The 24572-nt window shown below is 39.1% G+C and overlaps 2 protein-coding genes across 9 annotated transcripts in view; both read right to left on the bottom strand.

Annotated features, from left to right (window-relative positions):
* Window positions 1-4570, bottom strand: part of CUNH6orf163 (chromosome unknown C6orf163 homolog) — a 31863-nt gene extending 27293 nt beyond the window's left edge. The window contains exon 1 of the mRNA XM_063233188.1: window positions 1004-4570. Coding sequence (XP_063089258.1) covers window positions 1004-1151 — 148 coding nt within the window. The 5' untranslated portion in view covers window positions 1152-4570. The remainder of the gene's footprint in view (window positions 1-1003) is intronic.
* A 194-nt stretch (window positions 4571-4764) lies between these two features.
* Window positions 4765-24572, bottom strand: part of Smim8 (small integral membrane protein 8) — a 32738-nt gene continuing 12930 nt past the window's right edge. For 5 of the 8 annotated variants that reach the window (XM_023567184.2, XM_023567182.2, XM_023567183.2 and 2 more), the window contains 2 exons: window positions 6529-6683; window positions 4765-5233 (listed from right to left, as the gene is read on the bottom strand). In XM_023567184.2, coding sequence (XP_023422952.1) covers window positions 5075-5233; window positions 6529-6663 — 294 coding nt within the window. In that variant the 5' untranslated portion in view covers window positions 6664-6683 and the 3' untranslated portion in view covers window positions 4765-5074. Of the gene's footprint in view, window positions 5529-6528; window positions 6684-24572 lie in introns of all 8 variants that reach the window. The other 3 variants (XM_063233191.1, XM_013158121.3, XM_063233190.1) reach the window with 1 other exon arrangement.

Here is a 24572-nt window from a genome sequence, read left to right as displayed (position 1 = left end):
TGAAACTCAGCCCTACGATTTTATACGAGGATCTTAGGAGAACACAGCTTTTTCCTCTGGGATGTCTAACCTGGAGGTCACAGATGCTCAGATCTATTGGGATCCATACGCCTCCTTTCCTAGCTGCTGGGTAAACCTTGCCGCAGTTAGTAAATAAGCCAACTCACTAGGAGAGTAAGCATAACAAGTTGGAAGTCTGATGCCAGATCTTCAAATCTTTCTGTTTAAAGAGTAACGAAATTCCATTTTATGCACAGTCTGTTCTGAATTGTGTATCACCTGCAACTAAATGTATGTTTGGTGGCATAGGATCTTTCCCACTAGAATGTTAGAGAATCATAAAACATAGGTCAACAAATACTAGGGTAGAGACGGATATGCATTGTACTACAAACGCTTACCACTGTGCAGATACAATCATGACAGATTTTTCTAAAAAGAAGTGTAAGCATGGACCACCGAAATGCTGAACTTCATAAAAATGTGATACTAATGCTGGCTCTTGATACATTTTATGCTTAAATGAGATGGAAATTTATAATTACAGTTGATTTTCTTGAGTTTTTTTCACATTCTTATATGTCCCTACTTCTATGTCACTAGCTACTGATTAAACAATACAGTTTCTTCTTGTTTATTAGGATATTAGAGGTATTTCCTGTCTTCCACATTTGAAAGGTAAAAAGTAGAGGCAAGAGTAAAAAGAACTCACATTTCCTTGAATGTACCAGATGTTATAATAGGTACAAATATTCCATTAAAACTTTATGACACTATAAAAGATATATACTAATATTCTTATTTACACATAAAGAAACAGTTTGGAAGGCCAAATACTCTATCTAATACACATAACTGGATTCTAATGTGTATCCCTTCACCCCAGACACCCCTGAGGGACAAGCAAATTTAACTAGGGAAAATGTGCTAAGTCTATGTAACAGAAACAATAGCATATAATGCTATTAAAATTAAAATAAAGAAAAACCATGAAGTCACTTACCCAGTATATCCTTGTGAGTATAAAACCGTGTCTTAAATGGCTTGTATTCATGGATCTTTTTGAAGGTTTCCCCAAAAGGAGCTGGTGGAATTATTTTATTACAAATGGCACAGCAAACAAAGTTTGTGTAATCTGAATTTCTGATCATAGTTAAATTTCAGATGAGTCCTCTGAGCTGGTCACAGGATTTGCCTATCTTTTTACAACCAACTCATCTTAATTAAACTCATCTTAGGATCAGCAAAAGTAGCCTTAAAAGAAGCCAGACATTTAAACTGAAAGAAGTTCAGGATTTTAGGATAATACTAAAAGGTGGTAAGGACAAAATAATTTACCATAAATTATGTGTCTAACATTAAAGAATAGTATAAAAGCCTCTCATATAATGGAAGGGCCCTGGATTTGGGGAGTTGTAAGCTAGTGCTGTCCTCTAGATATTAGCATTAAGTTGTTACCTTACTTAGCAACTGTTGCTTGGTAACACAAGCTTTGCTCATAAAAGCAACTTGAAATTAAATGACAAAGGCAGCATGATGTAACCACTGATTTTCGTGACAGTTTCTCTATTAGTTTCCCATGCCCACTACAACAAACTAATCTTCATACCAAATCAAGGACAAATGGGGAAGCGAATCACATAGCAAGAGAGCATTCTTTATGGATCAGTGACTCTTCCTATAGGGGTCTGGGATGGTGACTCCTGGCTTCTCAAAGTGATCCAGATTTAATCCCTAAGTATTATACTTAAGAGTGTGGTTGCATTTGTTCCGCCTTCTGTCCTGAGATCTGGCCCACAGCAAGAGGTGTGTGTTTCCTCCAAGGTCACCAGACATCTGGTCCTCTTTGCCAGCTTCTTCAAGGGCCTAGCCCGGTCTGACTGCCTATTGAAAGGGGGAGTAATCACCTCTCATAACTCCACTCCTCCTAACCCCACGTTTAATTTTCAGAATTCTGCCTTACTGTGGAAATGTTTATACCTCAACATGGTCCTGATAGAATGATATGTCTAAATCAAAGGCACCTTTCCTTCTACCTCACCTGAGTCCTTAAATATGACAGTGCCATGTCTCATCATAACGTCTTGTCTCTTTGTTTTTCCAGTCTGACATACGTGCATTCACCAGTGAAGTTGTCCTGGCCAAAACACCTGGCACCAGCGTCTACCTGGGCATCAACCTTCATCCCGTCGACTCCCCTAGGCTCCAGGACAGCACCCTTTGCCAGCAGGAAGTAGTTAAAGAGAGAAATCTTCGCCCCTTTTCATAATAATAATCATAAGACGGGATATGAAAGGTTTTGGCCCAGACAGGACACTGTAGCCAGGAAAGCCACAACCGGAAGCAGGAAGCCCCATCTTGCCCTGCCCCTAGGAAGTTACCTGTGATGCCATCTTCCCGCCCCTGGGAATTTACATATGGTGCCAAACCTAGGACCAATGGGCTACCTGTGTATCCCTAATGCCCGCCTTAGGTTCCACCCCAAACTGAGGCTATTTACAGGCCCCCACGCCACGTGACCGCCGGAGAGATCACCGGACGCCAGCGGTGGGGGTGCCGGTCATCTCTCTCCGTGTTCTCAGAATAAAGGCCGCTTTTTATTTTATATTTCTCATCTTTTGTTAATATTTTTCATCTTTTGGAAATAACTCTATCAGCGGGGACATAGCTCAGTGCAAAGGCAATCTCCAGTACTGACCAAACAAGCAAACAAACCACAAAAATATTAGAAGTCCTGCATCATGAGAAACCCTTAGAGCCTTGCAAAAGAGAAGGGCTGGGTACCCTATGGAAGATAAAGCTGTAAAAGCAATGAATAACTTCAATGTTTGTATCAGGAAATTTTTGAAAGCCAATTTATCAGTGAACAGCTTGATGATTTGGGCAAAAAGCTCTCCTATCAAACAAAACTCTCCTTTATCAAACAATAATTTATTTGCCAAGACTTACTTCAAGATCTAATCTATTATGTCAGTTTTGCCCACACTCAAGCTGATTCCCACAATGAAGGATCTTTCTTTAGCCATTTGAACTCAGACTGCAAATATCTCCGCATGAACATCTCCTTCTTAAACATGACTGTTAAAGTGCCATTTTCCCTGTTTAACAACTTAACTTTGATCAGCAGGAGATTGAGATGCTTTCCGGAGAGAGTTAACAGTTAATCTTTTATACTATTTTGCTTCACAACATACGAATGTTTCTGTACTTAAGATCTGAATATCTTACATTTAAGGGCTATTGTGACTGCTTACCCATTACTGAACATAAGAGGATGTATAGTGAAGAGATCCTCAGACTTTGGAGCAAGGAGATTCTGACCCCTGAGGTGAATAAGAATCACTGTGATTCTGGGTAAATCTGAATGATTCTCAATCTGTTATTCTTACTGCAAACTGACTGGGCTAGACCAGCTGAAGTTTGTGATAGAACTGTGGGGGACCGGCGGCGGCTGAAAAGTATGAAATATAAATGACCTTTATTTTGGGAATGCGGGGAGAGACACCCCTGACCCCCTGGGGCGCGGCATCTCCATCCCAGGTCGGCGATCTCTCCGTGGAACACGTGGAGTGAGGCACGTCAGTAGCCTCGGTTTGGGGTGGAACCTAAGGGGACATTAGGAATGTACAGGTAGCCCATTGGTCTTTGGTGCCAGAGGTAGATTCTTAGGGGAGGGGGAGATAGGAAGTCCTTGGCTTTACCCGCTACAGTGTCCTTTCTGGGCCAAAACTCTTTCAGTTTGTTATTCAAAATCCTGTGATCATTTGAAAAGGTATTTTACTTTTTGAGGTGATACCCTCATTCCACAGAGAATGAATAAAAACACCCATACATACTTCAGCAACCTTTGACCCCCTGCACACACACAAAGACTGTGTTACAACCTATGACCACTCTATAGAAAAGATTACAATTATGTAGTTGTTCCTAAAATTCAGTGTGATTTCTCCTTCACATTGGTCTTTTCCGCGTGTTTCACTGTATCTAGATCTTCTTTGTTCCAAAGCAAAGATGTTACATAGGTTAAGGCTGTGTATGCTGTAGTTTGTCTTGATATTTCACTCAGCTAGTATTTTCTCTAATGTGATACTGAATATCAACTTATTTTGTTGATTAGTAAAAGAATTCTAAGGTGTGAAAATATGACAACAAAAATACACAGGGAACTCAAAAGCAAAAGATATTTAAATAAATAGGGGGTTTTCCCCTTTGTAAGTGCATTTTAAACTATAGGAAGTATACTACATGGAAAGGTATAGCAAAGAAATATTTAGGGCTCCATAGTAAAACTTTCTTATCTATGAGTAGTTATACTTTTTAACCACAAGAACACTTTATAAAATTTACAAAAATCAAAACAGGTAACATTTAGCAGTAGTAAAAAAAATCATGCCTCAGGAAAGCACACTTATTAAACTTTTTATTCTCTTGTTTAATCATGATTTTTAGTAACTGAAGGAGGGATCTTCTTCTCAATTAAAATTCTGAACCAACAGTTGAAATAGAAACCAAACTGCTTGAACCATCTGTGACTAAAAGCTGTATAAAAATTGTTATAGCCAACCAAGTTTTCATTTCTCATATCTTAATACTGACTGAAGCTTTAAAATTATGATTTCCCTTTCTTTACAAATGCATGTTTTAGTGACAGGTAGAAAAAACATGTTTTTGTTTTTGTTTTGTTTTTTGCAAATAATACTAAACTCTTACAATAGCTGCAAAGGCATAGTTTACCTTATAATGTTAAAAAAAATCTCATGAAAATTTAATAGCAATGGGTACTTTTATTGTACAAATTTAATAACTAAACAAAAATGACTTCCATCCTCCAGGTACATTTACAAGATGATCTAATAAAAGAGAAATATTGAGAAGTCTTTTTTGTGGAGAAATAATGAGTTTAACAGCTACAGCTGTAAAGTGACAAAATTTACTAGTGATAAGATTGCAACAGCTATCTTCTTTCCTCATTAACGTATTAGTGAACTAGAAATATGATTCTGTACACTCACGAAGTCCTTCATTTGAAGATTTCAGAGTTATTAAGAAAACTCCATCTGCAGTAAGTAGCAGTTCAATCCCATTTAGATGTTTTCCTCCGCATATAACTGTGTCCTTCACTATCAATAGCTTCGTAGAGGTCCTTTTTATTCTCTTGTGTTGCATGTAGATAACCAATATAAGCCACGCAAAGTGAAAGTGATATCAATCCAAAAGCCATTACAGGTTTGTTCTATCAAAGAAAAAAATTATAAAGACTCATTAAGCTAATTGGAGATTCAAATATCTATTATACTTTCCTCTTGGCAACACCACACTAGCATTCCCATGGCAAGACTTCAATTATAATCATTATTCTTCAATTAGCTCAGCTCCTAATTATTTAAAGACTATAGAATAATCCTACATATCCTCTTCAGTCTTTTTCCTTTCCACAGCCTGGATATTGTAAGACCTCCATGCTTAGCAAGCTGACAGCTCAGACAGGAACGAGGAACACTGGTTTGGTGCTCGATCTTCAGTGGTATCTGTGTGATATGGAGAAAGCGCTTAACTTTTCTGGGCCCAAGTGTCTCATTTGCAAATCTTGAATTAGTGTAGTAGGAAGTGAAAAATAAAACAGACATATTGCTTTTGCTATCCAAAACATGGACAAGTGTCAAAAGGCCTTCTGTAACCTGTATTAGGCACAACGATATACATATACTTTTATTGAAACTTACTTTATTACCTCAAGAAATTTAATGTTTAGAATATATATTAAGGTGCTATAATACTGACGCACTGCTAGAAAACTCAAGATCTTAGGAAACAAAGTGATGTAGCCTTGAACTGGGAAGTAGGAGAGGGCTTTTAAAAATTAGGAAAGTTTGCAGAGAATTGATTCCTGAATCTGTGATGCAGTTTCCACTTTCTGCATGTTCTGTTCTCAACAAATCAGCTTTTCTTTGGTTAAGTGATGCACAGCCGTGATATGTAGCCTGTCCCACTTCTGTCTCCATTCGTGCTGTGCAGGAGCCCCCCAACTTATCCACGGAGCATAACTTCCAAGGCCCGCAGTGGATGCTTGAAATCACAAACAGTACTAAACCCTCCTCAGCCTAAACTGTTTTTTCTGTACAGACACATCTGTAATGGTTTCATTTATATATGAGCCAAAGTGAGAATAACAATGAAATAAAAGAATGACAATATACCATAAGCAAAGTTATGTGAATATAGTCTCTCTCTTCAAAGTGTTAATACTTTCAAACCACGGTTTTAAGTAGGTAATTGAAACTGTTAAACCAAGTAGATGGAGGTACTATTGCAGTCGTATTTTAAGTCTTAATTGCAAAACAAGAAGGGTCAATCTTTTTCAGTTGGCTGAAAGTCTTAAACTCTGGGCAGTTTAATCAACTTTGGTTTTATTTATAAAGGGGTCAACATAAAATATCTATGATAAAATCAAATGCTGCTGGGAAATAAGAACTTTATAATTCTACTAGCCTGATTAATATAAATTCTTATCCTAGATATAATTCTTACAGGTTTAATGAAGAGCTCTGGATTTATAGCTCGAAATAAAGTCGTTGTGCGCATCCCTCTGAGCCCTGGGTTTCGAAAGTCTTTTTCTTTGGGTGGTTCTTGTTTCAGTGTTGGACGGTCAGATGCTGAAGACATCTTGACTGATGATTTATTACCTAAAAGTGAAACAATATATTTCCCTTCATAATTGTTTCTTTGATAAACTTTTTAAAAATTCTACATTTATTTTGCTTTTAAATTTCAGACATGCACCCAAAGTGACTGTCAATTTTTATTTTGCATAATTTTTAAAAATTTTTTATTTAAAGGAAAAAAGAAAAAAACAAAACAGTATAAGGGTACAAGTAACACAGAATTACAAAAAAAAGTTAAGAAATCACTAGTTAATAGATTACATATTGTCATCTTAGAAATAGTTGTTCAAGTTACAGGATTAAAGCATACAAAGTGGACATTCAAACAGTGAGACTGCAAACAGTTGTGTTCAATGATCCAACAAAAACTCAATAATATGGAACACACCTAAACATACTTGCAATTGTATCCTTTAGAGCACTTTTCTTCCTCTCTTTTTTACAACAAAATTTATACATTTTGGGTTTTATTACTCCCATAGTTCTTATTACTTTTTTTTTTGAAGAGAATAAAACCAAATATGACAAAACAAAGCAGTCAGTCAAAACAAAGGATAGACATAGCACATGATGTAAACACAGAATATAAGGTTATCAACAATGGTTATCATAATGCCTCTTGCTTCCTTAAAAAGAATTGCCTATATCATTAGGTATAATAAAATTGAACAAAACAGTACAGAACAAAACCAATAAAACCTAAAAATTGGAAACATTATAGGACTTCAAAACAAGATAATAGTCAAACCAGAAAGGGCATCATAGTGAATCTTATTGCCTCCAAAGTAGTCGCCTATACCCTCAAACTTGATACTATTAAACAGAACGGAACAGAGTCTAATCAGTCAAAACAAGATAGTGGGAATAATACAAGGCTTCAAATCAAGTTAATAGGAAATCAAAAAAGTTACTATAATATATCCTGCTAATTTTTTTTATTTTTTCCCCTTAAATAAAAAAATAATTTTTTTGTGTGACTAAGGGGGAGAGTGAGATAAAAGAGGACATAACAACATAAAAATATAGGTCAAAGCATGACAATTCCAGAAACCCAGTGCTTCACCACCAAATAACCCATCTAATAGTAGCTACCATAATGTCTGTTTCCTTGAAATATTTGAATATGACTTCGTATACTATAGCATCAAACATATCAATACAGTGTGAAACCATTCAAGAGGATGAAAGTATTACAAGGTATTTAGAACCAGCTAATGGAAAACGAACAATGGTTTCTATATTATCTCTTTGCCTATAAAAATTTTTGTTTATACTATCACACATAATAAAATCCAGTAAGTTACAACATAATAGAACCAATGGAGACAGAAGAGCAACAGTTTGGTGGGACTTCAAAACAAGATGATATTAAATCAGCACTAGCTATTATGATTTCTTGTTTTCTTCAAAATAGCTGTTCATTTCATCACAGGCAATAATATCAAGCAGCCCAGAATAAAGCCATTCCAATTAATGAATCATGATTCCCCATTACGTGGCTTTGAAGCCTTATAAAGTTTTCACTTGTTTTGCATAATTTGGTGCTTTAAGTTTTGTTTGGAAAAATGGCTATTTTATTTTTCATCTCTTAAATCAGTGGATCTACAGATCCATCCCTAGCTCACTTTTTCCTCATCCTTCTCTAACTGGTCAACCAAGCACCCACTGTCCCAAGAAGAAGCAGGTATTTCTACTCGGTTGCCTGTTAGACTTTTTCTCCTAGTTGGATTATCAACAACTTGACAATACTTTCCCAAGTATAATTCCTGTCCCCTTTCCTGGATGGAGGTGGATGCTGGGAGGAGGGAGAACAACAAACCATTCAAAACCTTAAATTAATGAAGATGTAATAAAACTCCTTGGGGAAATATCACAATTTGCTGCACAATAAATGTTATGAAACAAGAGTCAAACACTCGCTTAAACATGATGCTTGGTTTGTACAAGTATTCTTTATTCAGCAAGTTTTCTGTTTAACAGACTTTAAGGTAGTTAGTTTTTCAACTTCATAGTTATGAAGAATATTAAGAACTCAACTTTTCAAAACACTGTGCACTGATCACTAAACATTCATCTATACTGTTTACTTGGGTATTTCATAAGGAATATCTGCTTAAAAGGGAAGGGATTCTCTACTTTCTAGAAATGGAAGGGACTTTCTAGAAATGGAAGGGTTTTGAGAAATGTTTGCTGCTGGCTACTCCATCACTTGTCCCCCACACACATAATGGTTATCATTGCCAATGTCTTCAACACCCCCATCATGGCTTTCTGCTACCAATTTTGCATCTGAGTACACCTATAGCAGTTTCAGGTGTTGCTAACTCTTGGAAAAGTTAAGGTGCTACCTGTAGTCACGTCTTCAAATTAAACTGAGACACCAGTGACACCAGCAATGAATGCTAAACTGGTTCAAATATCACCTTGAGTTGCAGTCTTTTTCCAGCTGTACCTCGGAGGATTCTACAAAAATTATGACTATTGTCTGTCAACATTTCACCAAGGTAGATGACTACTGTGGCTCAAATCATGTAAATAGCTTGCTTCACATGGACCTTGTTGTCTTTTTCTTTTCTGTATTTAGGAAGCTGCTCCTACAACTGATTTCAGTAGTGAACCTTCACTGTTTAAATTATAACCTGGTCAAGGATCAAGAAAACCAACAACAACAAATGCTGGAGAGGCTGTGGGGAAAAAGGAACTCTCCTGCACTGTTGGTGGGAGTGTAGACTGGTACAGCCTTTGTGGAGGTCTGTCTGGAGGTTTCTCAAAAAGTTGGGACTGGAAATCCCATTTATTCCAGCTATTCCACTTCTAGGCATATTCCCAGAAGAACTGAAAGCATCATACCACAGGGATATATGTGCACCTATGTTTATAGCAGCACAATTTGTAATCGCCAGATCTTGGAAACAACCCAAGTGTCCATCAACTGAGGAATGGATAAAAAAGTTGTGGTATTTCTATACAATGGAGTATTATTCAGCTATAAAGAAGGATCGCATTGAGATATTTATCAATAAATGGGCGCAGCTTGAGACCATACTCATAAGTGAAATAAATCAATCTCGCATGTATGAATACCGAATAGTTTCCCTAATGTAAGTAATGATTCAAATATATAAAAATATGTGATAATCATGATTCCCCATTATGTGGCCTTGAAGCCTTATAAAATTTTCACTTATTAATTAGAAAGGCTTTACTCTGGGCTTTTTGATATGGAAATATTTGAAGCTATAGTATATGAAGTTTTATCCAAATATTTCAAGGAAAAAGACAGACACTATGGTAACTACTATTCTTTAAAAAAATTATTTAGCTATTTCTTATGTTTATTTTAATTAAGGGAAAAACTTAAAAAATTAGGATATATAGTAGTAACTCTTTTTGATCTCCTATTAACTTGTTTTGAAGTCCTGTAATACTCCCAAGATCTTGTTTTGACTGATTAGACTCTGTTCCATTCTGTGCGATAGTAGCAAGTTTGAAGGTATAGGCAACTAATTTGAAGGCAATAAGATTCACAAAGATGCCCATTCTGGTTTGACTATTGTCTCCTTTGGAAGTCCTGTAATGTTCACAATGCCTAAGTTTTATTGGTCTTGTTCTCCACTGTTTTGTCGGGCTTTATAATATCTAATGAGATGGACAATTCCTTTTAAGGAAACAAGAGACAATGTTGATAACCATTGTTGATGACCTTGTACTCTGTTCTACATCATGTGCTATGTCTATAAAAAAAAAAAAAAATTATAACCTGGTCAGAAGATAGTACAATGGCTGCGCAATTCAACCCGGGAAACTCAACATGTACATGATTCAAACATGGGAATATGTTGTAGAGAAAACAAAGGTTTTACCAGAAAAAAGATGCTGTATTTTGCACCATTCACTCATTAATAAATTTGTTATCATTTAGACATGTATGCTGGGTTGGTTGGTACTCACAGAGAAACAAATGAACATCTTGAAGCACTGAGAGTCAGCTGACCCATCAGTGGTGAATGGTCCAAAATGCACTACAGCAGAATAGAGCAAACCACTCATCTACTTTCTCTGCAAGTCTACCTCAGGCATGAAGCAAAGGTGAGGTAACTGGTAAAATATACCTATTTCATCAGCATTTAAAATAAATTCAAGCTGTAACCAGAAATTGTTGGGTTTCTGCTTTTTAAATTTCTCTTGTATGCAAGTTACTAATCTTTAAAAACATTATCTTCACTATATGGAACTTCTGAAATAATCCCAAAACATGCCTGTCATTTGTTCTGTCAGTCTACACTTGTTTGAAATTTGTCATGGCCAAGGGCAACAAAAATTCAATGCTTTCTGGAGCACAAATGGTACACTGAAATGCCCATTTATTACACAAGTTTCTTGATAACACACAACATCGCTACAAAGGAGTCAACTGCTGGTTTTCCATTTTCCTCCATTTAATGATAGGATGTATGGTGTATACAAATGTATTTAGAATTTAAGTAATAAATCTCAGTCATCAGGCACCAAAGCCAGGTGTGAGTGTTTCCCTGTTAAAAACTTGAGTAAAAAACTAGGGAAAGAAAAAAATGCAGAATGAAGCAATCAAAATGGAAGCTGCATTTTAGTCTGTTAATAGATCATATCTATAAAAAATTTTAGCTAAAAGAGTTAACAAACATTTATTTTGTTAGGACTGAATCACAGCCTCAGTTTACTGCTACTGGAGTATCAGCTAAAAGTATAGGGAATGTTTAAAATAAAGCAAATATACAAAGGCAAAAGTTATTCTAACCAGAAATGAAAACATTTTATATTGGAAAACAACTGTATATAACTGTAACAAAATATCCTGTAGAAAATAGGTCAAAGGTGTTTAGAAAGAAGAAAGATAGTGCAAGAAATACACATTATACAGGGTATAAATTATAGAACACAGAAAAGTCCTCAGAGCAGAGTTTATTGTGCATACTTTTTATGGATGAAAATATGCCAGGCATTTAAGGATCCAATTTTTTTACAAGTTGAGTATTCCTTGGGACCAGAAGTATTTGAATCATTTGTATTTTGAAATGTTTGTGTATACAAACTAAGATACTTGGGGGAAAAGACCCAAGCTTAAACACAATGTTCATTAATGTTTCACATATGCCTAATATAACAATACACAATAGTTTTTAATTTTATAGATGATATAAAGTTTGTGGGCACTGACTGTTACAGTTTATGCCTGGAATGTCCCCCCTAAGCCTTCTAGGGTCACAGGGGCAGGCTTCTAGAATTTATGACCGACTCATGGTCCAGTGCCAGGATTATGGATGTGAATGCTACATACATCCTAGGATGGGTGGCCCACATACAATATAAGGGACAGAGTCTTCTCCCATGCTCCTTTCTTTTTGTTTTGATTGCTTTTGCTATCTTCTGCCACCATGAACTGTTGCTCCTCTGCCACACCACACTGCCTTGTAACCAGCTGAGTACGTACTGAAACCTCTGCAAAATGAGCTTAATAAACCTTCTTTATTTAACTTTGGATGTTGTGTTTTGTTTCAATGAGAAACAAAAAGTGAACAACCCAGAATTTGGAACCAATAGTGAGGTCACTGTTGTGACTACACTTATGTTGTTCAAGAGCCTTTGGGAATGGTTTGCAGGATGAGTTGACATGGTTCTAAGATGTCACTAAAAGAGCAGAAGTGGAACACCTTAGACTATTCTGTATGGAAGAATCTGGTCAGGGCTCAGAGGACCAGAAGGTTAATACAAATCCTGCCAGTAAAGACCAGGCATGCGAGGCTTTTACTGGGCAGGACTGCATTGATTATTTGACCTCAAATGATGTGTTATGGCTTTGCAAAAAGTTTATTTGCATTTTGCTCCCATCCAGAGACTTTGACAGACACTAAGGGTGGTAGACTAATTAATTTGGCACAAGAAATTTCAAAGCAGTTGGATGTTGAGGCTGTGGCATGGCTATGGTTAGGGGCTTTCAGCCAGATTTATGTTGTAAATCAAGGCCAAAGAGCCCAGCAGGACAATTTAAACTGTGAGTTGGCAAGAAGAAAAGCTCCAGTAAAGCTGTGCACTACAAAGATAGAGCTGAAGATATCTGAATGATGAGAAGAAACAGAAAAATATAAAAGATGGCCTGAGGGTATCACAAGAAGCAGCAAGTCTCTACCTTCTGAAGCCTCAAAACTGCAAAGATGAAAGACTTTGCTTTGAGGAAAAAGTCACAGAGCACCATATTCCAGAATAGCAGCAGCATAGAGAATTTGTCCATCAGAATCAAACTCAGGTTGTCCAGTGAACCAGACACTTAACCCCTACAGCCAAGAGAGAGGAAAGCCTGGCTAGCAGCTCTGTCTAGCAGCCAACCTTAGTATCACTGACACGGGGCTAGTTTTAGGTACATACAGAATGAGAGTTCTGAGGTTAAAAAGGCTTCTACCCTGACTTCCAACCTGAGAGGGCAATGTGTGAAGCTGATAGGGTGAAGCCAAAGGTGCAGTGGAGAACCCAGAAATTTAGAGAAGACAGGAACATTGGTCATCTGAAACCTTCAAGGAGGGAGCAAAGCCAGCCTAAGACAGAAATGAAGGGAGCAACAACCATAACTGCTGGTGGGGCAGAGTCACACAAGACTTTTGGAGCTCATAACTTACCACAGATTGTTTTGGATGCTTCACATGGAACTATAGGACTTAATGTTTGCTCTTCTGGATTTTGGGCTTGCTTTGGTCTCAAAATCCATTTGTACCTTCTGGAATGGTAATGTTTATCATCTGTCATTGAATGTTGCAATTGTTTTAACTCTTCATCTGTAGAGGGGCTCACTGCTAACAGTTTGCCTTATATCTTGCAAGAGACTTAGGACCTGGTCTTTTCAGCAATGCTGGAACTGTTAGGGCTTTGGCAACTCTTAGAGATGGACTAAAATGTCTTTTGTATTGTGACGTGCATGACGTGTTTGTGGGGACCAGGGGTAGAAAGTTATAGTTTGTGTCTGGATTTCCCCCAAAGCCTCATGCAGTCATGGAGACAGGCTTCTACAATTCGTGACTGATTTATGGTCCAATGCTGGAATTATGGGTATGAGTGCTACACACATCTTAATGTGGGTGGTCTACATACAATATAGGGTCAGAAAGTCTTGTCTTAAGCTGCTCGGTTGTTGCTTCTGCTCTTTCACCACCATGAACGGTAGTCCCAGTTGTCTCTGCGCCAAAGTGTAGATCCAAAACAATGCTTAGAATCCGCCTAGCTGATTCAACTTCCTTGCTTTGGGATTTCTATTGGCTTCAGCATGTAGGAGAAGGACTGTGGGGAGCTCCTCAAGCCAAACAATGGGTCTGAGATAACAGCAAAATGGCCTTTGCTCAAAAGTTGGTCAAATTTAGGAGAACATGGTGGACAGATAGCAGCATCTACAGAGGCTCTCTGAGAGACCCAGCTTAGAATCTAGGAATGGTGCGGAGTGAGGAATCCTAAGCAAGAGGAGATATACCTTGCTGACCCAAGTACAAACTGGGCTGAGAGAAACCAACTGGGAATGCAATCCTGGTGCTATAACAGGAACAGATAAAGCCTCAGCATAGAAACTGGAGCCCACGCCATTGGAAGCCACGATTTGGGTTTCCTGCTGCCATTGCTGCATCTGAATCAGCTCAGCAGTGAGAGAGACGTGCGAAAGCTCTGAGAACAGGAATCGGTGAACAAAGTTGAGAATGAGACGGGCGGGGAGCGATGCATCGACCTGCGGTGAGTAAGGGAAATGGGGTCACTTCCACGATCTAGGAGACTCCAACAGAGGACTTTCTGGGACCAGGCAGACTTGCCAGAACAGGGCGCTCTAGTGACTTCAGTCACATATTCCCCTCTCAAGCGGGATTGGTGAGCAGTGCCTAGCCTACGTGATGCTGCTGGCTGAGACCCAGTAGGCTAGCACAACCCAGGTCCCAGCGCCTTGAGGTGTACCCTAGCGGTGAAGCCTTTGGTAGGTTGACCTGGAAGGGTGGGCCCCGCAGAGGCTGCCCAGTCCATATCTCCCTGGTGCACTGCAGTGGGCGGGAACACTTAGCCAGCAAAATTCAAACAGACTGTAGCCGACAGGGAAGGAAGCTCGGCCTCCTATATACGCTTGTATATAAGGAACAAAGAATATGGGAAGAGGGAGCAACAAGAAAGGCTCCTCGGCCCCCAATCCTGAGAAACATGCAATAGCAGACACGGCACCAATAGACATAAAGCGCTATCTCCAGAGCCTGATGGACGAGTTCAGGAATGAAGTTGTTAATGACCTGAAGCAAGACATAAGCAGAATAGTTAGAGAAATGCTAAGCACCACCCAAGAAAAAACAGATGGTGGAACGGAAGAACAGAAAAAAGGGGAGAACTGTTTGATGGAGAAAATAGAGAAAACATAGAATACGTGAAGCAGGTTCAAAGAAATTACCAGGAAACTAAAAACTCTATCGAAAACTGGCATAACAGCTTGAAAGAAACTAAGGTTAGATTATCTGAACTGGAGGGCAGATTTGTAATATGGGAGCATGAAATGAAAAACTTCTTAAAAACAACAAACAAACAAACAGCAATAATACAAAGGCTAGGAGATGATAAGAGGATCTATAACTTAAGAATTAAGAACATAAAAGAAGAGGTAGGGACACAAACAAATGAACTACAAAAGCTACTCACAGAAATAATCCAGGAGAATTTTCCTAACTTAGCAAAAGGTAAAGATACTCAGAGGTATGAAGGTCCTGGTAGACGAGGTCCTGGTACAGGACCCCAGCCACCTACAACCCAAACAGATCTACACCCAGGCATATAATAATCAAAATACCAGAAATCCAGTATAAAAGCAGAATATTAAAAGCTGTCAGAGACCAGAAACAGATCACTTACAAGGGAACACCCATCAGAATTACAGCAGACTTCTCAGCACAAACCATCAAATCACGAAGAGCATGGGGGGAAATAATTCAAGCTTTGAAAGATAATAACCTCCAGCCAAGATTGTTATATCCTGCACAACTATCCCTGGAAAGTGATGGAAAAACAAGGTGCTTCCAGGATAAAGAGGAACTAGGGGAATATGAAACCACCAACTCAACTCTACAGAGAACAATGCAGGATATTCTAAAAAAGAAAAATACCAAGAATCCAGAAATAGTGGCAGAAAGGCCACAATGAATGGAGCAGAAAACAAAATGAAGAAGACAAACTGACAACCAATGACATAAAAAGAGCTAAATGAGGCAGAGAAGGTTGAATGATAGGAACAGCTATTTTGGAGAAAACAATGTCATAATAGGTAATGCTGATTTAATATCATCTTGTTTTGAAGTCCCATCAAGCTTTTGCTCTTCTGTCTCCATAGGTCTTGACATGTTATATCTTACTGGATTTTATTATATGTGATAGTATAAACAAAAACTTTTATAGACAAGGAGATTATACAGAAACCATTGTTCATTTTCTGTTAGTTGATTCTAAATACCCTGTAATACTGTCATTCTCTTGAATGATTTTACATTGTTTTGATATATTTGATGCTACAATATACAAAGTTATACTCAAATATTTCAAGGAAAGAGACAATATGGTAACTACTTTTATGTCGGGATTATCTTGTGGTGAAACACTATTTTCCTTAAATGGTTGTTTTGATCTGCACTGTTTTGTTGTTAGGCCCTCTTTTATCTCAATCTCCATTTTATTATTTACTTTTTAATTTTTATCCTTTTAATTAAGGGAAAAGTAAATAAAAAATAGCAGGATATATTATAGTAACCCACTTTGATTTTCTATTAACTTGATTTGAGCCCTGTATTACTCTCACCATCTTGTTTTGACAGATGTTCCTCTATTCTGTTTTGCTTGATAGTACCAGGTTCGAAAGTTTAGGCAACAGCTATGAAGATAGTGGGATTCATTATGACGCCATTCTGGTTGACTATTATCTACTTTTAAGACCTGTGATGTCTCCAATGTTTTAGTTTTGTTGGTTTCGTTCTTTACTGTTTTGTTCAATTTTATTATAACTGATGATATAGGCAATTGTTTTTGAGATAGTGGGAGACATTATGGTAATCATTGTTGATCACCTTGTATTATGTTTTTACATTATCTACTATGTCCACCCTTTTGTTTGACTGACTCTGTTATGTCACATTTGGTTTTACTCTCTTCCAAAAAAGTAATAAGAACTGTGGGAATAATAAAACCCAAAATGTGTAGTAGTCATTGTACAAAAGAGAGGAAAAGAAAGTGCTCTAAACGATATAACTGCATGTATATTTAAGTGTATAAGATAGACAATGATATTACTGAGTTTTGTTGGATCATTGAACAGAACTGTTTGCAGTCTCACTGTTTGAATGTCCACTTTATATGCTATTTTGTAACTTGAACAAATTATTTCTAAGATGACAATATGTAATCCATTAAGTAGTGATTTCCTACTGTTTATTTTTTTCTGAAATTCTGTATAACATTTACCCTTTTTCTGCTTTTTCTTTTTCTCCTTAAATAAAATTTTAAAAAAAATTAATGGTAGTCCCTCTGCCATGTACCACCCAGTCTTGCAGCCAGCTGAGGAAGGACTGCAACCTCCACAAACTGTTAGCTAAAAAACCTTTCCTTCCTTAATTTTGGGTATCAGGTATTTTGTCTCAGCAAGAAAAAAAGTAACCAACACATCAATCCATTAGAAAGTAAAGGTGTCATTATCACAGCCACCCACTAAATAATCTTTGTCATTGTTTGGTATTATCCTTGATTCTAAATTCACATACTACTAGTAAGGAATCACTTTCTCACACTCATATGTATGTAATTAGTAACAAGTGTGATATATCATTAATACAGAAAAAGAATAATGTGTTCTGTTGGAGACCACTACAAAGCAGCTCTGAGCAGGATTTAAATTTAACTAATTGGCTTGCTATGTTGATCTGTGAGTCTGTCCTAGGCCTGGGCTCCTTGCCTGGTGACAGGAGTTGTTTCATACTAAGTGAACCTCTATGAATCACTGGTCCTGGCAGAGGCCTCTAGTGGCCTGTGAGGCCAGAGATACCTCAAAGGGCAAGATAAGGCCACAGCTGCAGACACTCTGGCTCCAACCCCAATTAACAAGGTAGAGACTGCAGCTGCAAAGATTACTCCTACAGTTTCACTTCTACCATGTCTTCATAAGACAGTTCTACTAATTGACTTGATTCATGACTTGGAGATGTCTTTGAAGTGACTCCCAAGGTCCTGCTCATTGGCTGCACTTTCCTCAGTTTCTCTGTCCTTTGTCCTTGGTCCTAATATATGTGGACTGATCCAGAGAATCCTTTGTCTTTACCGTCAAAGTCTCAAGCTTAATGAAAGGTTTTTGATCCTCCTGGAGCCCTAAAAACCATATAGTTTATCTCTATTTATTTAACCTCTGCCGTACACTCATTTGGGAGATGAGGAATCTAGGTCAGAACTTGATAGTGTTCAGGGTAAGCAGACAGCAGAGCAGCACCTACAGAATTCTTGTATCAGCTGTTAAACACTAGCAGTTTTCAACTAACACCTGCAGTGTTGTGTTTAAATAGTTACTGTGCACTACTTTATTTTACTGTATTAGATGAGAAGAAACATCAGAGGCAGTTGAGGGACCAGGAAGTGGGTCCTCTACGGATGAAGCATTCTGCTGAGTGGATTTTTTGTATGTTTCCTCCAGGGTCATCTCCCTCATTAGTAATACTTTTTGTCTTAGAAGTCTCTGTTTGATTTTATAGTGATATGACTTCTTGTTCTTTTACAAATGCTTGCTGCTCTAGTTCTGCAATAATCCTATCACAATTTCACCATGTCATCTATTGGCACTTTTTCTATAGTGCTGACATCATCTTCATAATGACTATTACCTGAATCAGCTTGATTCAGAACCATTGTGGCTATTTCATCACTGGTCAATGAATGAACAACTGGAGCCTGATTCCTGATATTAAAAACATTTTCAATATCCACTTTTTCAATGCATTTCTCTGCTGCTTTGTGATCAACAGATGCTTTATTACCACAAATCTTTAAAACTTTGATGCCATGTCTTTCTTTAATTTCTGTAGCCAGCCTGTTGAATATTCACAGTTCAATTTTCAACTCATCATGATAAATCTTTGCTTGTTTCATGATCAGCATACCATTTAGTGCCACATGTTCATTGCAACGCTGACAGATCCATTCTTTCAATACTCGATCAAGATCTTGATTTTTAGCTTTATGCAGCGTTTTCCTATTTTTCATTAACTTTGGTTCATCACTTTCAGTATAAAACTTCAACAGTTTATCCTTCTGTTTTTTCAGGTTATAAACAGTGGTCATTCCAACACCATCCTCTTCAGTAAGATGTTTCACACTTACACCACTGTCCAATTTTTCCAATAGTTTCACTATCTGTGCTATGGATAAATATGTTTTCTCTTTTTTCCTATTACTGGTACCGACACAGACACCTGTAGGTCTTTCTACCACAGTGAAGAGAATAAGCAAAGCATCACAATGAGTTATACACACAGGGGATGGCCTTATGTAGGGCATCTTGAGGAACCTGACCTGGCATGCTGGGCCTCATACATGCTATTTCATTACTCTTTGAAGGTGTACTTCTATGGCAGAATCTGGGCATGTGCAGAAAGGTAAGTTACAGCTGAAGAGGACTTGATGGGTCTTTTCTGCCTTACAGTCACTGAATAAACTGTGTTGTGGTACTTGTGTTGGAATTGCAAAGTATTACATGAGGTCAAGCATGGAATTTTCCACTTGTGGCATCATGCTGGCACTCAAATAGTTTCAGGTTTTGGAATGTTTTGAATTTGATTTTCAGATTAGGAATGCTCAACCTGCATTTAAAATTAAAGGAATGCAGTGATGTCAAATGTAAAGAAATTCATGTTACAAAAATCTGATATGTTTATGAAAAACTCTAATTCTAACTTGAATGTAATAACCTATATTCAGTTGCAGGATCCCTTGATTTTTTTCCCCCTTAGCAAACCTATATTTCCTTTGTAATCAATCAAACAAATAAGCATTCAAGGTACTATTTACATTCTAAACATCCACATCCATCTTAATAATGAACTGTTTATGTTAAATGGTACTAAAAGTGACAATTAAATTGTACTCAGTGCAAAACCAAAGTGTATTTTAAAGATTCAATATACCACAATTTCCATTATTTGTGGTAGTTTCTAGAAAGCACAAAAGTAAAATTTTATTAAAAGTATGATAAGACAGCTCAGTTTTATACACTTCTCCTTTTATGAGCCAAACACTGAAGGTGTTAGATAGTTCTCTCAAAACTGCATGAACTTATTTATATATCAAATAAGGAATCTTTAATAACTATGCATACTTTCAATAAAAAATAAAGATTACTCTGGCCAAAAAAGGGTTTAAGTAGCCAGGAATTTGTTATATACAATTATAAAAAATTAAAGCAACAACAAATATTTTTACTGAGAAAGTTCTTCTGTATTTATTCATATGCCTGGGCCATAGTCATACATGTATAAGTACAGTGGAAATTTAAGATGCGCTAGTTAAATAAGAGTGTAAAATACCAAATCTTACTTATTTCTTCATAGATGTATAAGTCATCAGTACTTTTTGGGAAAATAAACCTTTATTTCAACAAGTGAGCTTTTTATCTAGTAAGAGCTATTTTTAAGTATAGAACTAATTTAAATTCTATTATTAAAAGCTGCACACCTGTAAGTTTGAAAGAATAATAACTTATTGTGTCACTTCCGGGAGAACATGGCAGACAGATAGCAGCAGCTACGGAGGCTCTCTGAAAGACCCAGCTTAGAATTCAGGAATGATGCGGAGTAAGGAATCATAAGCAAGTGGAGATATGCCCTGCTGACCCAAGAATGACCTGGGCTGAGAGAAACCAACTGGGAATGCAATCCTAGTGCTACAACAGGAACAGAAAAGCCTCAATGTGGAAGATGGAGCCTGCACCACTGGAGGCCGCAATTAGGGTTTCCCGCCGCCGCTGCTGCGTCTACATCGGCTCGGCAGGGAGAGAGATGCACAAAAGCTCTGAGAACGGGAATCTGTGAACGGAGTTGAAAGCAGGACGGGCGGGGAGCTGTGCACTGACCTGCAGTGAGTGAGAGAAACTGGGACTCTTCCACGGTCTAGGAGACTCCAACAGAGGACATTCTGGGACCAGGCAGGTTTGCGGGAACAGGGTGCTACAGTGACTTCAGTCACGTATCCCCCTCTCAAGCGGGATTGGTGAGCAGTGCCTAGCCTACGTGATGCTGCTGGCTGAGACCCAGTAGGCTAGCACAACCTAAGTCCCAGCGCCTAAAGGTAGATTGACCTGGAGGGGCGGGCCCCACATAGGCTGCCTGGTCTGCAACTTCCTGGTGTACTGCGGTGGGCGGGAACACCTAGCCAGCGCAATTCAATCAGACTGTGGCTGACAGGGAAGGAAGCTTGGCCTCTTATATACACTTGCATATATAAGGAACAAAGAATATGGGAGGAGGCAGCAACAAGAAAGGCTCCTCAGCCCCCAATCCTGAGAAAGAGGCAATAGCAGACACAGCACCAATAGATATAAAGCAATATCTCCAGAGCCTCATAGACAAGTTCAGGAATGAAGTTATTAATGACCTGAAGCTAGACATAAGCAGAATAGTTACAGAAATGCTAAGCACCACCCAAGAAAAAACAGATGGTGGAATGGAAAAACAGAAAAAGAGGGGAGAATTGTTTGATGGAGAAAATAGAGAAAGCATAGAATACATGAAGCAGGTTCAAAGAGATTACCAGGAAACTAAAAACTCTATCAAAAACTGGCATAACAGGTTGAAAGAAACTAAGGATAGACTATCTGAAATGGAGGGCAGATTTGTAATATGGGAGCATGAAATGAAAAACTTCTTAAAAATAACAAAGAAACAAACAGCAATAATACAAAGGCTAGGAGATGATAAGAGGATCTATAACTTAAGAATTAAGAACATAAAAGAAGAAGTAGGGACACAAACAAGTGAACTACAAAAGCTACTCACAGAAATAATCCAGGAGAATTTTCCTAATTTAGCAAAAGGTAAAGATACTCAGTTGTATGAAGCACACAGGACCCCAGCCACCTACAACCCAAACAGAGCAACACCCAGGCATATAATAAGTAAAATTCCAGAAATCCAATACAAGAACAGAATACTAAAAGCCGTCAGAGACAAGAAACAAATCACTTACAAGGGAACACTCATCAGAATTACAGCAGACTTCTCAGCACAAACCATCAAATCATGAAGAGCATGGGGGGAAATAATTCAAGCTTCGAAAGATAATAATCTCCAGCCAAGATTGATATATCCTACACAACTATCTCTGGAAATTGATGGAAAAACAAGGTGCTTCCAGGATAAAGAGGAACTAGGGGAATATGCAACCACCAATTCAACTCTACAGAGAATAATGCAGGATACTCTAAAAAAGAAAAGCATGAAGAATCCAGAAATAGTGGCAGAGAGGCCACAATGAATGGAGCAGAAAACAAAATTAAGAAGACAAACTGACAACTAATGACAGAAAAAGAGGTCAACAGAAATGAGGCAGAGAAGACTCTATGATAGGAACAGCTATTTTGGAGAAAATGACGTCTTAATAGGTAATACTGATTTAGTATCATCTTGTTTTGAAGTCTCATCAAGCTTTTGTTCTTCTGTCTCCACAGGTCTAAACAGGTTGTATCTTATGAGATTTTATTATATATGATAGTATAAGCAAAAACTTTTATAGACAAGATTATACAGAAACCATTGTTCATTTTCTGTTAGTTGATTCTAGATACCCTGTAATACTGTCATTCTCTTAAATGGTTTTACATTGTTTTGATATATTTAATGCTATAGTATACGAAGTTATACTCAAAGATTTCAAGGAAAGAGACAATATGGTAACTAGTTTTATGTCAGGATTATCTTGTGGTGAAACACTATTTTGCTTAAATGGTTATGTTTTGATCTGTGCTGTTTTGCTGTTATGCCCTCTTTTATCTCAATCTCCATTTTATTATTTACTTTTTTATTTTTATCCTTTTAAGGGAAAATGTTGGGAGCCACAGCACCACTAGGTCACCCTGAGTGACGGTCGCGAGGCCCGTAGGAAAGAGCAAAGCCTGAGATTACCCCTCCCATCGAGCACGCCGAGATGGCGCCTATTTCCTGCTTCCTGATCTGTATCTCTGCATTAAGCACCTGCTCAGCAGAATAGTCTACCTAGTCACCAGTGACGCTAGCCAATCAGCTCGCCCGAACTGCTTCGATATGATTGGAGGTTGTATCGGTATATAAGCCAGTGCCTCCACCCTGCGAGTGAGAAGCACGGAAGGAGCCGCGGGGAGCGGACCAACAGAGGCTTCGGCCGGGAGGATTCCCGGGGCAGAGTGTGAAAGGGAGAGAAAATAAAAGCGCCTTGCCACTGCCAGATCCTGTCGTGTGTTTTCCTGCCGGCCGGGAGCGACACCGACATCTGGTGGCCCGTACGGGGACCTGATCAGCCCTGAGACGAGGCAGTGGACGACGTTCTCTGACGCAGAGCTGCAGGACAGGTGAGTAGAGGATAAACCTGGGCCCTGGGTGGCGCGCACCTACAGGGTTTGTAGACTCCTCTCAGGCTCACGCGTAAGTGGCGGATTTTTGGGCCTCACGCGGTGAGTAACATATTAAATATGGGTAACGTACTGAGTAACGACACCCAGCCCTTGGTACAGGTCCTCCGGAAGCTCTTAAAGTCCAGAGACCTCAAGGTAGGACGCAAAACGCTGGAGAGCTTTTTTGAGGAGATTGATAGTTTCGCTCCCTGGTTCTTGCCCACAGGGCACTTAAGCCTGCCCTCGTGGGAGAAGTTGGGCAGGGATCTTTCTCTAGCGGAAAGGGAGGGCAGGGCTTCGGTCTTCGCTCGGCCACTGTGGGAAATGATATATGCATGCTTGAAGAGCGAGGCTGGTTGCAGGGAAGGCTCTCAAGAGCTCATTAAAGTGCGTAGGGCATTCGAACAGGCCCAGTCAGGGAGCTCCCGGGAGGGGTCCGTCAAGGGGGACAAAGATATAAAGGAGGAAGACGGGGCTCAGGCCTCGGAGTCGTCTGACTCCGAGAACGAGGAAGGCTTAGACAACGATGAGACCAAGGAGCCTAGATGCCAAGAGGATAGGCCGCTCGATAAGGAGTCGCAGGGTTCTTTCGCAGCATTGCGCCGCGAATTGCGCTCCACTCAACTTGGTCTGCGGAGGAGTAGAGAGCTCCTGAGCGCCCCCTGGCGGGAGAGGGAGGCGAAGCCTTCCGCCCCGCCTTGGGGGCTGTTCCCGGAAGCGATCCCTCGCCACGAGGCGGCCGCGTGGGAGCTCCCTCCCCTTTCGCCAGAACAGGAAGTGATGCACAGGCCGCCATTTTCCGCCCAATCACGGCCGCCGTCTTATGATGCTCCGCCGCCGGCGGGTCGGTATTTTTACAGGCGGCTTTGGCAGGGGGGACGTTTGTCTCATGAGGTACATCCACTACCTGGGATAGATAGTGGCCCCTATGGGATATTTCCTGTACAAATAGCTATGGGCCAGGGACGTAATGCATGGGAGCCTTTTGAGATAAAGCAGATTAGAGAACTTAAAAATGCAGTTACAACCTTTGGGCCGACTGCGCCTTACACCATTGCCATGCTGGAGAACCTGTCTTCTGGGCCCCTTACCCCTGCAGATTGGGTTCAGCTGGCGAAGGCTTGTCTGCCCTCAGGTAGTTACCTGGATTGGCGAGCCTGGTACGCCGAGTTCTCTGCCGAGCAGGCTGAGAGAAACGCCAATCGGGGAAACCAGGGGTGGAACAAGGAAATGCTTATGGGAGAAGGTCAGCACGCTGATGA

The sequence above is a fragment of the Cavia porcellus genome, unplaced genomic scaffold (genome assembly GCF_034190915.1).
Source record: "Cavia porcellus strain 051 isolate PalLab524CR breed Dunkin Hartley unplaced genomic scaffold, mCavPor4.1 scaffold_22, whole genome shotgun sequence".
NCBI lineage: Eukaryota > Metazoa > Chordata > Mammalia > Rodentia > Caviidae > Cavia > Cavia porcellus.
Note: the sequence above shows the minus strand (reverse complement) of the source record. Positions and strands in the feature narration are given on the sequence as shown.